Source organism: Carassius auratus, chromosome 3, assembly GCF_003368295.1.
Source record: "Carassius auratus strain Wakin chromosome 3, ASM336829v1, whole genome shotgun sequence".
Lineage (NCBI taxonomy): Eukaryota > Metazoa > Chordata > Actinopteri > Cypriniformes > Cyprinidae > Carassius > Carassius auratus.
The window spans coordinates 8,889,888-8,904,102 of record NC_039245.1 but is presented as its reverse complement, the minus strand read 5'-3'; the positions used below and the strand labels follow the sequence as shown (position 1 = coordinate 8,904,102).

Below are 14,215 nucleotides of genomic sequence, written 5' to 3'. Positions count from 1 at the left end.
AACTAGGGGTCAAACTACTCAAACTGTGGAAACACTGAAATCAAATCCTAATAAGCTTGTAAAATGAGCATCAACCTAAACTTGATAACTTTTTACAAATGTTTAGAGCTGACTTATTATAAATTAGTTATAAACTATATTAGGTATACTGGCCAGGTGAAACAGAAATAATAAATAATGACTTCAGTCAAGGCATGACAGATTGGCTACAAACAGTCATTTAGTGTTTAAAGACCTTTACAAAGCAATCTTTCAGTAGAGAAGCCTTATCATTTGCATTGGCTGTATCATCCAAGGCACTAATTTTTTTTTGTAATACTGCTCTTAGCATACACAGACACTGCAAAACTAAGAAGTGCTTATCGTAGCATGTATTAGATCTGTTAAATTATATATTGTTTATACATTATAAACATAATTAAATATTTAAAGCATCATAAGTACTATATATTTTGTAGCACTAGTTATATTTATTTTCAGAAAATAAAGCATTTAAAACAAATGTATTTACTTAATTGTAATTTCATTGTAATGTAATTTGTAATGTAATGTAAGTCAACCAGTGTTGACTTTTTCCACATTTGTCATATTTTAAGGTGGAACTCTTTAAATGTTTTTTTAAGAATTGCCTGTTTATGCACTGCAGGGTTGTTGAAATATTGCAAAGAACATAGGTTATTTGTACATCCTTGATTTTATTTAACAGTGAACATATTTTATAAGAACAATATACATTTAAAGGACAAAAATTGTCCTGGAAATTCGTCATGAGAATCCAGTACTTAAATACAAAACAGCCAATATAATATGTCAGTGGTTTGTGAGAAAGCTTTTACTGAACACACCAGGAATGATCATAGGGACTTTATCATCTTTCAACAGGTTTATAGCCGATTGGTCGACCAAAAAGATGGTGTGGATACCTTCATAAAGGGAAGGTTTTCGGTCAGCCAGCATCAAAGAAGAGACAGGAAATGTGTTACTTTTCAAATACTGTACTTTATTGTAGGTCCTCTATGCCCCAACTCTCTCAAACACATTGTTTTCTACAAAGTCCCTCCTTCCGACCAGAGCAGTCTGGTCTGACTGGCCAACTGGCCCAGTGCATTGTGATTGGCCGAACACCCCAAGCACTCGTCAGAGTCTTTACTTTGACAAAGAGCTTGTAACACTCATATGACATATGGTATCATATGACTCATCCATGCCCCCCTAAAACGCCTTGTTTAAACACACCCCCACATGTCTACGTCAATATGTGGGAAGATTTACATAACGCCGCCCAAATGTTCACGCAAAGAAAGAAGGCATAACTTTGTAAGCCATGTTTTGGAGACGCGGTTTCTTTGTGAAAGCGAAAATACTTTGTTTGGTCTTCCAAGAGAGGACACGACTAGAAATCAATAGTTTAGTTGTATCTACAACACTGTTCCAGAACAATTCAACCCAAATATTTAGATGTGTGCAGCACATTTTATGGAGGACTGTTTCCTGATCCAGGGAGAGTAGACTACAATGCCGGCAACAAAGATGACCACTAAAGAAATTATTCCCAAATCTGTTTTTGAATAATTTGTTATTTAATCTTGACTATCTCCTAAAATGAGGTTTGGCACTTAGGTCCGTTCTTCATTGATTCCAACAGTTGACTAATTCTAATGGGGTTTTACAAGCAACAAAATTGTACCATGGTAACTCCACGGTTTTTGGACATCATGTACAATAGCAATACCTTGTATGTGTCAAAGTATACAGTGGGGATTGAAAGTTTGGGCACCCCCTGCAGAATCTGGGAAAATATGAGTAATTTTCAAAAAATAAGAGAGATCATACTAAATGCATGTGATTTTTTATTTAGTACTGTCCTGAGTAAGATATTGTACATAAAATATTTTAACATTTATTCCACAAGACAACTTAAGAGCTGGGGGGTGAAAACTTTAAGAATTTGAAGATCAAGGTAAATTGTACTTAATTTGTGTACCGGGAAACATACAAGTATCTTCTGTTGCTAACGAAGGGCAGAACTAAATGGAAAAAAAATTATATTTAAACAAAATAAGACAAATTTGGCCATCTTCATTGTGTTCAAAAGTTTTCACCCCCCAGCTCTTAATGCATCTTGTTTCCTTCTGGAGCATCACTGAATGTTTGAATCTTTTTAAATAGTTTTGTTTGAGTTCCTCAAATGTCCTCAGTGTGATAAGGTGTATCTCAAAATCATAAAGTCACTGCTGGAAAGGGTTCAAATATGCAAAGATACTGAAAAAATGAAGAATCTGCAGGACCTTAAAGATTTTTCTGAAGAACAGTTCTCAGTTTAACTGTTCAGAACAAACAAGGGACTCATGCACAACCATCACAAAACAGAAAAACAGTCGTGGATCATCAGGTAACAGAACACAGTACTAAGAACCAAGGGTTCCCAAACTTTTGAGTAGGGTTATTTTAATAATTTCAGCATTTTTTTTGTCTTGTGGAATAAATGTTAAAATATTTTATGTACAATATCTTACTCAGGACAGTACTAAATAAAATATAACATGCATTTAGTATGATCTCTCTTATTTTTTGAAAATTACTCATATTTTCACAGATTCTGCAAGGGGTGCCCAAACTTTCGATCCCCACTGTATATATCAAAGTACAAAGTGATAAAAAGTTATACCACACTGTGCCATGGTCATTTCTTTTTAGCATTAATGGGATAGTTCACCCAAAAATGAAAATTACCCAATGATTTATTCATGCTCAAGGCATCCTAGGTGTATATGACCTTCTTTCAGAAAAATTCAACTGGATTATATAAAAAAAATTAAATTGGAGAAAACAGAGAAGTGTGGAGTTCCTTTTTGCCAAAAGATTAAACCACATGAAGCATTTTTTAATCCACTGTCCATTGATAGGATCACAAAAAAAAAAGAAGTTTGATCTGTAGTTTAATTTACTTAATTCAAAGTGTATATGGCATTTTTGTTGACATAAAACTTATTTTCTGCTTCTACATAGATGGCTAGCAGTGCCTTGCATGTGATACAGCATTTAGTAACATAACCAAGAGTTATATCATTCCTCTAACAATACCATTTCTGAAAAAAAAAAAGAAAGTCAAATAAGTAGTCCTGTTAACAAGACATTTATTTTGAAGGTTATGGATTAACCAACAAAAAAATTGTTTTACATACAGGATAAATTAAGCATTGTCTTTGCTGAGGAATGCATGGACATTGCAGATGTTTCGGTTTATAAATAGCAAAGAAAACCCATGTTGACAATAATTGGCAATTGTGCATGTCTTGTGCATACATTGACAAATACTTGACAGAAATTGAACTGTAATTATATCTTTAGTGAGGTTATTGCTTAAGAGAGGCCCTGAGATGGTGTGATCGAATCTTTCTATCAACCATCATTCTATATTTCTAATTTCATATCATTTTTCATCTGTACCTCTAGGCAAAAATGGATAATATAAATGTATCAATTCTTCCTTACATTTCTATTTTTAACATAAAAATATATGTACCCTTCACTGAAGTATTCATATTGCTTGTTACTTAAATCAACTCAAAGAGAAATGTGAAAACTAAGCACTTAAACTCAGAATTCAGTTTCTCCTCTTCATGGAATCTCTGACATATCAGAGAATTAATACATTGGGAAGAATAGCGAGAGAAGCTGCAACTCCCTTTGGGCTAGTAAGTAACCCAGTAATAAGTCAACTTTGAGGCAAATCTTATATTAAGGCACTTTCAATTCATGTTCAGTGCATGATATGACAGCAACTACTCTCCAGTACTGAAGTGCTGTAATCTTTGAAAAAGATGGCACTGACTGTTCAAATGAGGAGTACATTAGCCATTACTAGAAATAAACACAGACTACTGTTGGTTATTACGTCAGCCCCAACGAGGCAATGATATGAACACTACAGCTTCAGCATCACACAAACCTCCTTGTAACAACATTTTTTCAACTAGACACTATTCAGTAAGTAACAAACTCATTATTAAAATGCTAGATTCTAAAAAATATATATATATATATAATGTATTTCTGAATGAAAAATTAACCTGCTCCAGTCCTGTGAAAAATAATAAGCATGTGCGGTAGACATTTCCCTGGACACTGATCAGTAGTTTAGTGCCAAATGTAATGGGACTGCAGGGGTAAATCTACGGACCCACTTTCAGTCACCTGCAACAGTCTCCCCCAATTTATGGTCCCAAAAGAGCAAATAACAATTATGGTGCAGATTATACATTTAAATACTACTATACATCACCAGATACCTAAAAACAATACTTAAAAAGAAAAAAAAAGAGATACAGTGTATGAGTATTTAAGAGTAAGTAAATCTGTAAAACACAATGCAAATGTCCAACAAAATTGTAAAACAACAGGTAATAGTTTCATTTCACAGAACAGAGAGAGCTGGTAAACAGTTAGCATAGACACGATAACATTATATGATATGGTATATTATAGAGATGTTCCGATACCCTTTTTCTCTTCCCGATACCGATTCCGATACCTGGGCTCAGGGTATCGGCCGATACCGAGTACTGATCCGATACCTGGGTGTATATCTGTATATACAGCTGTATATACTACTAGCCCTGTGTAAATTGCTAGAATTTTTTTATGGTGTGCTTCAGACAGATCCCTCAATAAAACATGAACAAATACATGGTGAACTACTGTATTTATTACAGTATTTTTATTATCTAACATGAATTTGACAGTATTATTTATTTTCTTATGCAAAAAAGAACTTCAAATGCAGCCAAAAATCTAACACCGCAAACTAAAAAAGGTATTTAAGTTTTACAATATAACTGTATAAAAAAACTGCAAAAAATAAGTCTAGGAATATAAAAAAAGATCTATTAATCAGATAATCTCTAACAAGTAAAAAACAAGTAAAAAACAAGCAACCATCTAGGCATAATTATTATTATTATAGAGATGTATTATTATTACTGTAGGCTACAACAGTAGCTTTATATATTGTCAATTTACTCATGTAAACCAAACATTTATTTTAATGGGCTGCCATGAAGATCTTTGAGTGTCTGTGTTTATGATATGACAGTATTCTCAAATGAAACGGTAAATTCTCATGAAGTGACGGTTTATGCGTTCGTGTCCTCATGACACACAGCAGAGACTACAAAACAGCGAGCTCTCGCGCATCTGTGCCAGTCACCCACAGAGATGTAGATTTTGCGGGAGTAATATTTAAATAGTATTTTGCAGTTTAATATTCACAGACACTAGTATATATTCGGCTACTGTCTGGAGCCCTGCGTTTTGACTTACACGGAAGCGACTGAACGCAGTTGCCGGTACTGAATATACTCGAGAGTCTGTAACTACCGGTACTACAGAGACATACTGCTAACCACTGATCTATAATATAGTAGCGGCTTCACTGTCTTTTGGCAGTTTAGAATGTGATGAGTGATCCAGTCATATATAGATAAGGGCTGCTAACGCGTTTTCATTTCTTCTTCGCTGCTCTAAACAGGGGTTGCTTGTGGCAACACAGCACAACTTCCTGTGTTTTCAATGCATTTTGAGCAGCGAAGAAGAACCGTGCAGCGGTTAGGCAAAGCTTGCGGTCATAACTAGGTCTTTTTTAAGAAAATGGTATCGGATCGGTATATGGGTTCATGTACTCGCCGATGCCGATGCCAGAATTTGTTGTGGTATCGGAGATATTTCCGATACTAGTATCGGAATCGGAACAACTCTAGTATATTATATGATATATGATATGATGTGATATGATATGATACGATATGATATGATATGAATGTAAAAGCAGAACCTTCTCAGATAGTGGAAGACTTGGGGCATAAGATATGATTCAGCTCCTGAAAATAAAGCATTTCCATATTAATGGATAAGGAGTACTTGCATTCCCAATGATGTGAGAGCAAAAGACATGCATGTGCACTGGAAGCGAATAGTGCGTTATTCACAGCATTATCTTGGGTCCTGTTCCAAAGTCCAACCTTTTCACCATCCTGCAATACACAACAGAAAATTTGGAGAATAATTTTTATGGACAAGCCAGTGGTGGTACAATCCAAATTAGAGCCCAACCGATATGTTTTTTTTTTTTAGTGGCCCGATACTGAAACGATATAAGGGAGTTTAAAAAAAAAAGGTATTCTTTTTTTTTTCTGATATTCTTTGTGTATATTAGAGTGGTTTAAAGTATCGCAAATCTCATGGTTTAGATCACATTATAGTTTTTGACCCATGGATCAGATAATTTTTATAACAATGCATAGTGTTTAATGTATAAATTAATCCTTTCACGCATACGGTCACACCGGTGTGATCGGTCTTGGCTGGTCCCTGAAGCCTTGATCAGAACTTTCAGTGTGTCACGTCATCAACTGCTGAATTTAAATCCGTTTTCGCGCTTAGAGCAGAGCCAGATCGGACGAGCTGAGCGCTTGTCATATCACAAATATTCAGTGTTTTCAACCTTCAATTTACAGCTTGTAAAATACACGCTGATGTCTGTGGAAACGTTAATAATGATCCTTACAAATATAATCTGATGACATGATTTTCGTTATCATATACTGATTGTGTAGGTAACTATAAAGTTTACTCTGCCCTTCTCCGAGTTTACTGGAGACCTACTTCAACGTGCTTCGGAAGGAGAGGGTGAATGTGCGTGTTGTAATCCCACAGCTCGGGTTCAGCGTGAACTAACATGGCGGCGCCCATCACCCACCCAACTAACACAGTCGATATAAAAGTGTTTAAACTAAAAAATATATTTACTTTCACATATTTCAGAATCGGAACATCAGATATATCATAATCGCCATGGAAACAATAAGGCATTACACTCTAAAATAACGGTCACCTAAAAAAAAAAAAAAAACTCACTATGGGGGCTCAGCTAGAATATTTTAAACTCATGTGCAAAATGGTTAAATATAGATTTTTATCACAGCTTTTTTTATTGTTTGATGATAAATGACAGCAGCAGTATTTAGAGGCCGCTGTCCCTTTATGACCTGATGCACGGATCCCATATAACGATACACATCACATCCCATTAATTTTTCAACTGTTTTCATTCACTTGAGACATAAATAACTGTCGAGATGGGGTTTTTTTTTCTTAATTGTATTTGTATGCGTCTATTCAGAGAATCTGGAAGAAGATTCAGTTCGGTGCTTGCGCCCTGTCTGAAACGCGTGTGCGCTTCATGTGTGTGCAGCTGTGCGCCTAGAGAACAGCGAAAGTTTGGACACTTTCCCCATGTGTGTGTCCAAACATCTGACCGGTACTACAGATATTATTTACATAAACATGAACACATTTTTTTTGCAATGATCAAATGTAGTGATCAAACACTTAGAATTACATGACAGAGATAGGCTATGTAATGGAAGTATGGCATTTAACAAACTATTATCCAGAATGAGCCCGACATCAGTGCACTGAACAGTAAATGCTCAAGTTTATTCATCTTTAATTAAATTCTATTCCATTCAACTTTATTCTGATTAAGTTTATTTCACTTTGAAACATTCATTCACAGACTTGCACTACTGTCTTCACACACAGACCAAACTTCGGCCACTAGAAGTGTGACATAATATAGCCTACTCTGTAAATGAATACAATATAAATTCACGTCTCGCATACTTTAATGCCCTTTAAATATAACATGTACTTTCCCTTGGAACTGGAATCATGGTGGAATTTCACGTAAAGTCCACTTCACAGGGCAAATTCGGGGGATCCCTTCAGCCCTCTCGAATGACACCCTCCAAGCGTCAGTAGCCCCCCGGGATTGGTTGTCCATAGACTTAAGCTTTAAAGCGTTTCATCCAGATCGCAAGTATCAAACTGGCGCGCGTTCTGCTGGACAAACTAAGTAATTACGCCATTTCAAGCATTTAATCTGCATTATATTTTGTTAAAAAAGAAATTCATATCAGCGGCATATTCACCGATACCGATATATCGGTCAGGCTCTAATCGAAATCATTTTGGTCAATTACAGAAATGTGTGGAAATTAACAGTGAGACAAACCCCTTATCATACAAGCCATTTGTGCTGGATGGGATTTCAGGGGTTTCCCGTGAAACGTTCGGTGTACCCTGGCCAATCGCGGCACGTCTGGGTGTTTTCTCATGGATGTTTAACTCTCTGCACGATGCTAGCTTTGATTCAAGGTTCTGAAAACAGAGCAAAGGGACATAAAACATGATGATCAAAACCACAGACAACTTCAGTTGAAAGATTGTGTATTATTTGGAAATATTCACAATTAAAGCTGAACTCACCCCAACTTTCCTCAACAGTTCTCCAACGATGTTAAGGGCAGATATACGTGCAGATGTGGTGAGAGGAGTTCCAGTTAGGCCTTCAACTGGACGTGACAGAAAAAAAATTAAGTTAAAAAAAAATCAACATTTAAATTAAACTTACGTTTTAGACATGTAAGAAATTGAATTTTCCTCCTCTCCATCCTTCAAATGTATTCTTTCTCCCCACTCTTGGTATCATTTAAACTGCAGTAACTTAAGTGTTATGCACAGCATTGAAAAGAAATGCTCAGGAAACCTTTAGTTACACTACTGGATACTGTCCTTGGGCCAGTTAAGTGGCCCTTACAGAATTAAGTGGCTGTGTTTGTGCTCACTTCTGCTGTAGGAAGCTGAGGGGGTGTTAAATGCACTCCCTGAGCATGGAGGTCTGGAGGGTGTGGGATGGAGTGATGGGAGAGCGGAGGTAAGAACAGAGGAGGGTCTGGAGGGTGTGGTCTCTGGCGTCTCTACATCTTTAGAAAGGCTGATTGAGGTCTTGCGCTCCTGTTTCTGCTGAACAGCAAGTTCATGTCTTAAATCTGCACCGAGGAGAAAGACAAAAAGGAAAAGAAAAGAACACAATCAGCACACAAACACTGAATCTGTTAAAACATCAGAGACTGGCAAATCAGGTGATTATACTACTAATTATCAAAGAAAATAGAAGTTTGCAGTTAGATAAGAGTGAATGGTGTATATACAAACAGGTCTCCACTGAGTTTACCTCTGGCTTCATCTTTTAATCTCTGTACTGATTCTAGAAGATTTTCTTTTTCATCAAGCTCATTCTCAAGGAAGGCATTTCTCTCTATAACATGATTCATTCTCTGCTCAAAGTCCTCAAGTGACATTATAGTCGCCCTATAAGAACAGGATAGACAGATATTAGCAATATATTGTTTAACTCATAAATATCTAGAATGTATGACAAATACTTCTGTTAAAGCACTAAACACACCTCTTAGCTCTCTCCAGGTCATCGTTAGCTTGCTCTAACTCCCGGATATACTTGTGCAGTTGGTCTTTGATGGCTGTGGTCTCTGCCAGGTCTCCTTCTAGAGTCGAAATCTGCCTGACTGCTTCAGAGTGCTGCGTTTCATACTTCTCCTGTTAGTAAACGAGAAAAAAAAGACCAAACAAAAAGAAGGTAAAACATACATTTGATGAGATAAAGTAAAACATTTATGAGAAACTACACTCAGACTGTAGGCCAGTCATAAGCTTATGTACAATTATAGGAATAAGAAAATACAAATATCAAACAAAAACCACCATTCAAAAGTTGGTAATATTTTAAAAAAAATCTGGAAACGTCTGACGAAACATTTCTTAAACTGAAAACAGTTTTTGCTGCTTAATATTTTTGTGGAATCCTTGATACTTGGACGTAGTGTCCGTGATGTCACCAATGCATTCTGAAGACAGTTTTTGAAGCTCAAAGTGGGCGGAGCCAGCCATCGACACCTTGGCAACGCATCACCCCTGGATAATCAAAAATGGGCATAGAGACAGGACCTGGTTGCTAAAGCCACACCCACCTAGCTCGAGATTGGTGACAAGCAGCAGTCCACCTGTCAATCAAGTGGCCACACCCTAAACTACGCAGAACTTTAAGGCTTAATATAATTTTAACGGATGAGTTACTAAAAAAACAAAAAATCCCCACTCACAGTTGTCATGAAGGGCAAAATTAGCTATATAGACCAAAATAATTTTTTGAACCAGGCTGTTAACATTTTTTCCGGCTGTAAAGTTGGGCAATTTAACATGGGGAGTCTATAGGACTGACTCCCTTTTGGAGCCAGCCTCAAGCGGCAAGTCAATGAATTGCAGTTTTAGTCACTTCTGTGTTGGTTTCACGAGAGAGAGCAGGAGGTTGCCGCTTGACCTGAACACAAACTGTAGTGTATATGAATTAAGCCACATTTTATTCCATTTATCTGCGACAAGTAATATGTTTGAATGATCTACATTTGGGGGCTTTCTCAGCAAATAATGATCCCTAGATTTAATTGAATAAAAATCTGTAGTCAACTGAAAAGGTCTTTTTTAAATTAAACCTGCAATATGGCTTTACAACCATGTTTGTGCAACTAACGGCAAGTAAAACCATGAGTGAGCCTCCATGCCCTCCAGACACTGATGCAGAAATAAGCATCAGCTGCTCTCCTCATCCTGAATTGGATCTCTGTTGTTGGTCTGTGAATGTGTCCTCAGTAAGTAATGAAAAACCTGACAGACATTCTGGATGTAAACACGCAGCCAACGAAGATTCAAATGGCTTTTATCTGTGGTTATATGCTAACAAATGAACGTCAGTCATAGATCAAATTTGTATTCAAATATTACAGATAAAACCCCATCAATGTGCTTTATGAGACATCAGTGACACATCTATTCACATCAGAGTTATTCAGTTTACAGCCCATTATTATGTTGTTCACATATGGTTTGAGGTAATAGATCAAATAGATTTATTAGAAAAATAAGCACAACATACATACTTTTTTTTTATCATAATATTTTGCTAAACCACCTTTTGAGGCAAAGACTGCTTAATCAGGTTTGTAAACTGTTCTGGGGTGATTTAGGCACGTTTTCATTTAAATGGACCAATTATCTTTTTTTTTTTTTTTTTTTTTAGAGGTTGGTGATGAAAGATTATGTATACTTCAATTTACATTGTACCTGTGCCCCTGACTGTAATGTGTTTGCAATCAACTGTAGTCAACTGAATTTTTGTTTACAAAGGTGTGACCCAAACGGGCCTTATATAATTGATCCTGCGCAAAGACCCACCCCCTTAGTTACTGTTGCTATGTCTGACAAACCATGGCACTCTCGTGCCACACGTTCTCACGCAATGAAAAATACATTGCAGAGCAATGAGGAAACTGACAACATGCTGACAGACAAGACAGAGTAGGTTACTTTAGGTATGAAAAAGTCTTGGCTTTCAAATTGTCATTTTTTTAAGAAATTCAAACAAACACAGTTTTGTGGCTCTTTATTGTGTCGTGAGAGATCACTGTAGTGCTTCAGTTCTAATGGCACTTGAATCAATCCTCTCTCTCTTTACTAGTTAAAGATTGAAATAAATAAACATCAGAAGGTATCTCGTTTCAACTATGAAAAGATGTCAATACACACCATTTTTCAAGTTCAAGACCACCAATGTTAAATTTACTCTCCTGTCTTGTTTGTCGGACAAAATGGCAGATTTGGCATTATGATTGGTCAGATCACCAGTGAATCAAACTCTTGGCAAAGAGTCAATTAGCATCTAAACAGTGATTACTATAAATCTTCAAAAAAGATTAGTTGATTAACCATGTGTCTATGATGCACCACAGTACCTTGTAGTTTTCTAATTCCATGCGGAGTCTGTTGCTGGTCGTAAGAAGCTCACGATAACGGGCATCACACTGCTTCAGCTCTGTCTCCAGCTCCTCCTCATAGTCTCGACTCATCTGCTGAAACTCCTGCAGCTCCTCCTGCGCCTCCTCAGCCCTGAACAAGCAGTGATTCAATAAAGCCACTTTTCCACCGAAATTACCTGGAACAGTATGTCTTAGGTTCTCCCACCCCCCTCCACCCCAGACCTGTTGCTGTCTGCATTTCCTTCGCGATTTAAAGTACTGAGAAGATTAGGCAAATAGTCTGGTGATGTAGGTATGAATGCTTTTCCATACCAAGTATGCAAATTTCAGACTTTTATTCCCAGTAGTTCGGACTGAGTGAGTTTGACTGAGTGTGAACTCCCGCAGATGGGACGACGCAAGTCTGGTAATTCTGCAAACAGCAGCGTACTTCATGACATCAGTCAGCTCACCTCGGCTACTGCAATTTTCCACACTGTATTTACAATAAGACGAAATATATCAAACACCAATGCCCCTTTTCATTTTCATTTAAACATATTAATAGCCACAGAAATGTAGTTCAGGGAACGTACATGGCCTACAATGAAAACTAAATATTATATCAAACATTGCCTGTTGTCATTTTCATTTTAACATATTAATAGAATAATAGAAATAAAGACCTAAGATTATCTGTTAAGATTTACCATGAACTCAACCAATCAGTATGTTCAGTGCTCAAGTCCCGCCCCCAAAAGTTCTGGACCTTTGAAAAAGTACTACTTCGTAGGCAGGAACTTTCTGAGGGGCAATATTTTTTACCCGGAACTTTATTTACACCCTGGTTCCTGCGTTGGAAACACACCAAGTACCGGCCTAGTTCCTGCGGTGGAAGAGGGGCTTAAAATGACTGAATATGGATTGTACAGGACGATCGTATCCTTCGTTCTATCTGAAGTGTTTAGCAACAAACCTGCCTTACTTTTCCTTAAGTTCCTTTATGTCCAATGTAGATCAAATGTCATTTTGACTGAAAAACAACAGTGAAGTACCTTTGCTGGTATTTGGCAGCCTGTTCCTTCCAGTAGTCCCTCTCTTGTTCAACAGATGCAAATGTTGCTGGCTCTGGGTCACTCATTGCTGTGCTTTCAGGTTTACTGGCAAAATAATGGCCATCAATACATTAAAATTGTTCATAATAATAATAACAAGAACAATAAATTAATTGAAAGAATGAAATATACAAATTACATTATAAAAAAACATTGTTTGGAGTAACATATCAAATTGTTTGTGGTCTATGTCAGTTTGATGTGGTCATCCAAAAGCATTGGATGACAAAAATCTGTGAAACTTGCAAGACTATTTTGTTACTGAAACAGTTTCTTCTTGAAAGGGTGGAGCTTTTTTGGAATAATGAGATTAAAAAAGGAGATGAATGGCGTTTTGTTATGATTTTGAAAACAAAGATATTTTCCCACAGGCCCACGACTCACTATTACTCTACAATTTTAAACAGTAACAATATGTCAGTAATAAAGGACTGTGCAACTTGGACTATCTGAAGACTTCTTATGGATTTATAACCTTAGCTAAACTAACAACAGAAAATGTATTACATATCTAAAATCTGCAACAAAAAGGTATGCAGTTATGCTTCGGATAACAGTAAACATTTAAGAGCACATCAACTTTCTTTCACCATCATATGAAAAGACTTCAAGTTTAAGTTTGCTAGCTGGCTAACAAACCGGCCACTTAAACTGAGGATAGGCTCCGACCGAGATTTACTTTAATAACGAATGAAGAACACGTTGGCCGTGTCTTTTGGCTGAAACTGCTGTTTATTAAAATAACGATATACTTAACAGCATGTTTAGAGATCTAACACATCTCAGTCTTCAACCGAACTGATCACGCTAGCTAGCAACTTAACTTACCTCCGGGTAATGCTCAAATCTGCTTTCTCCCAAATATCTGTATACTTCCTGTGAGAGATAGGTTGAGCTAAATAGTATGATTATGAATCTGAAATTAAATAACGACACTATACAAACTATTTTCTGGCACGTCACACTATTGACAATGGGACAAATCCGACTGTTGTGTAAAAACTCTCAGCTCGTGGTTTGTTTCATGCCTTCTTCTGATTGGCTGATTTGTAATGACGCCATCATTTTGCAAGCCAGCGGTTGGTTTGTTTCATACTTGGAGGGCGGTCCTCCCTTATATACCTCGGACACTAGAAGGCGCTCAAAATACTGAAAGACATCTATAAAATAATAATTATTCATTGTAGATTAAATGTTTCGTTGCATCGTTTTTTTTTTTTTTTATCTGTTCGTTTCGACTCAGTAACATGGGTGGGGTTAGCTTATTATGCGCTCTAATACATTTCATATTACATTTAGCACCCCCCCCCCCCTTTTTTTTAAATAATAATCATTACTGTTATTGCATGTGTCACAGATCTGTTTGTAGCCGTCTTGATTCAGCTCTTA

At 36.7% G+C, this 14,215-nt stretch overlaps 1 protein-coding gene across 1 annotated transcript; it reads right to left on the bottom strand.

Annotated features, from left to right (window-relative positions):
- Nucleotides 1-5,764: 5,764 nt before the first annotated feature.
- LOC113046822 (nuclear distribution protein nudE homolog 1-A-like) lies at nucleotides 5,765-13,871 on the bottom strand. Its single transcript, XM_026207860.1, has 9 exons — nucleotides 13,655-13,871; nucleotides 12,767-12,871; nucleotides 11,709-11,862; nucleotides 9,311-9,459; nucleotides 9,077-9,213; nucleotides 8,688-8,891; nucleotides 8,329-8,414; nucleotides 8,075-8,220; nucleotides 5,765-6,032 (listed from the first exon to the last, which is right to left on the bottom strand). The coding sequence occupies exons 2-9, from the start codon at nucleotides 12,850-12,852 to the stop codon at nucleotides 5,984-5,986; spliced, it is 1,011 nt and encodes a 336-aa protein (XP_026063645.1). The 5' UTR covers nucleotides 12,853-12,871; nucleotides 13,655-13,871; the 3' UTR covers nucleotides 5,765-5,983.
- Nucleotides 13,872-14,215: the final 344 nt, after the last annotated feature.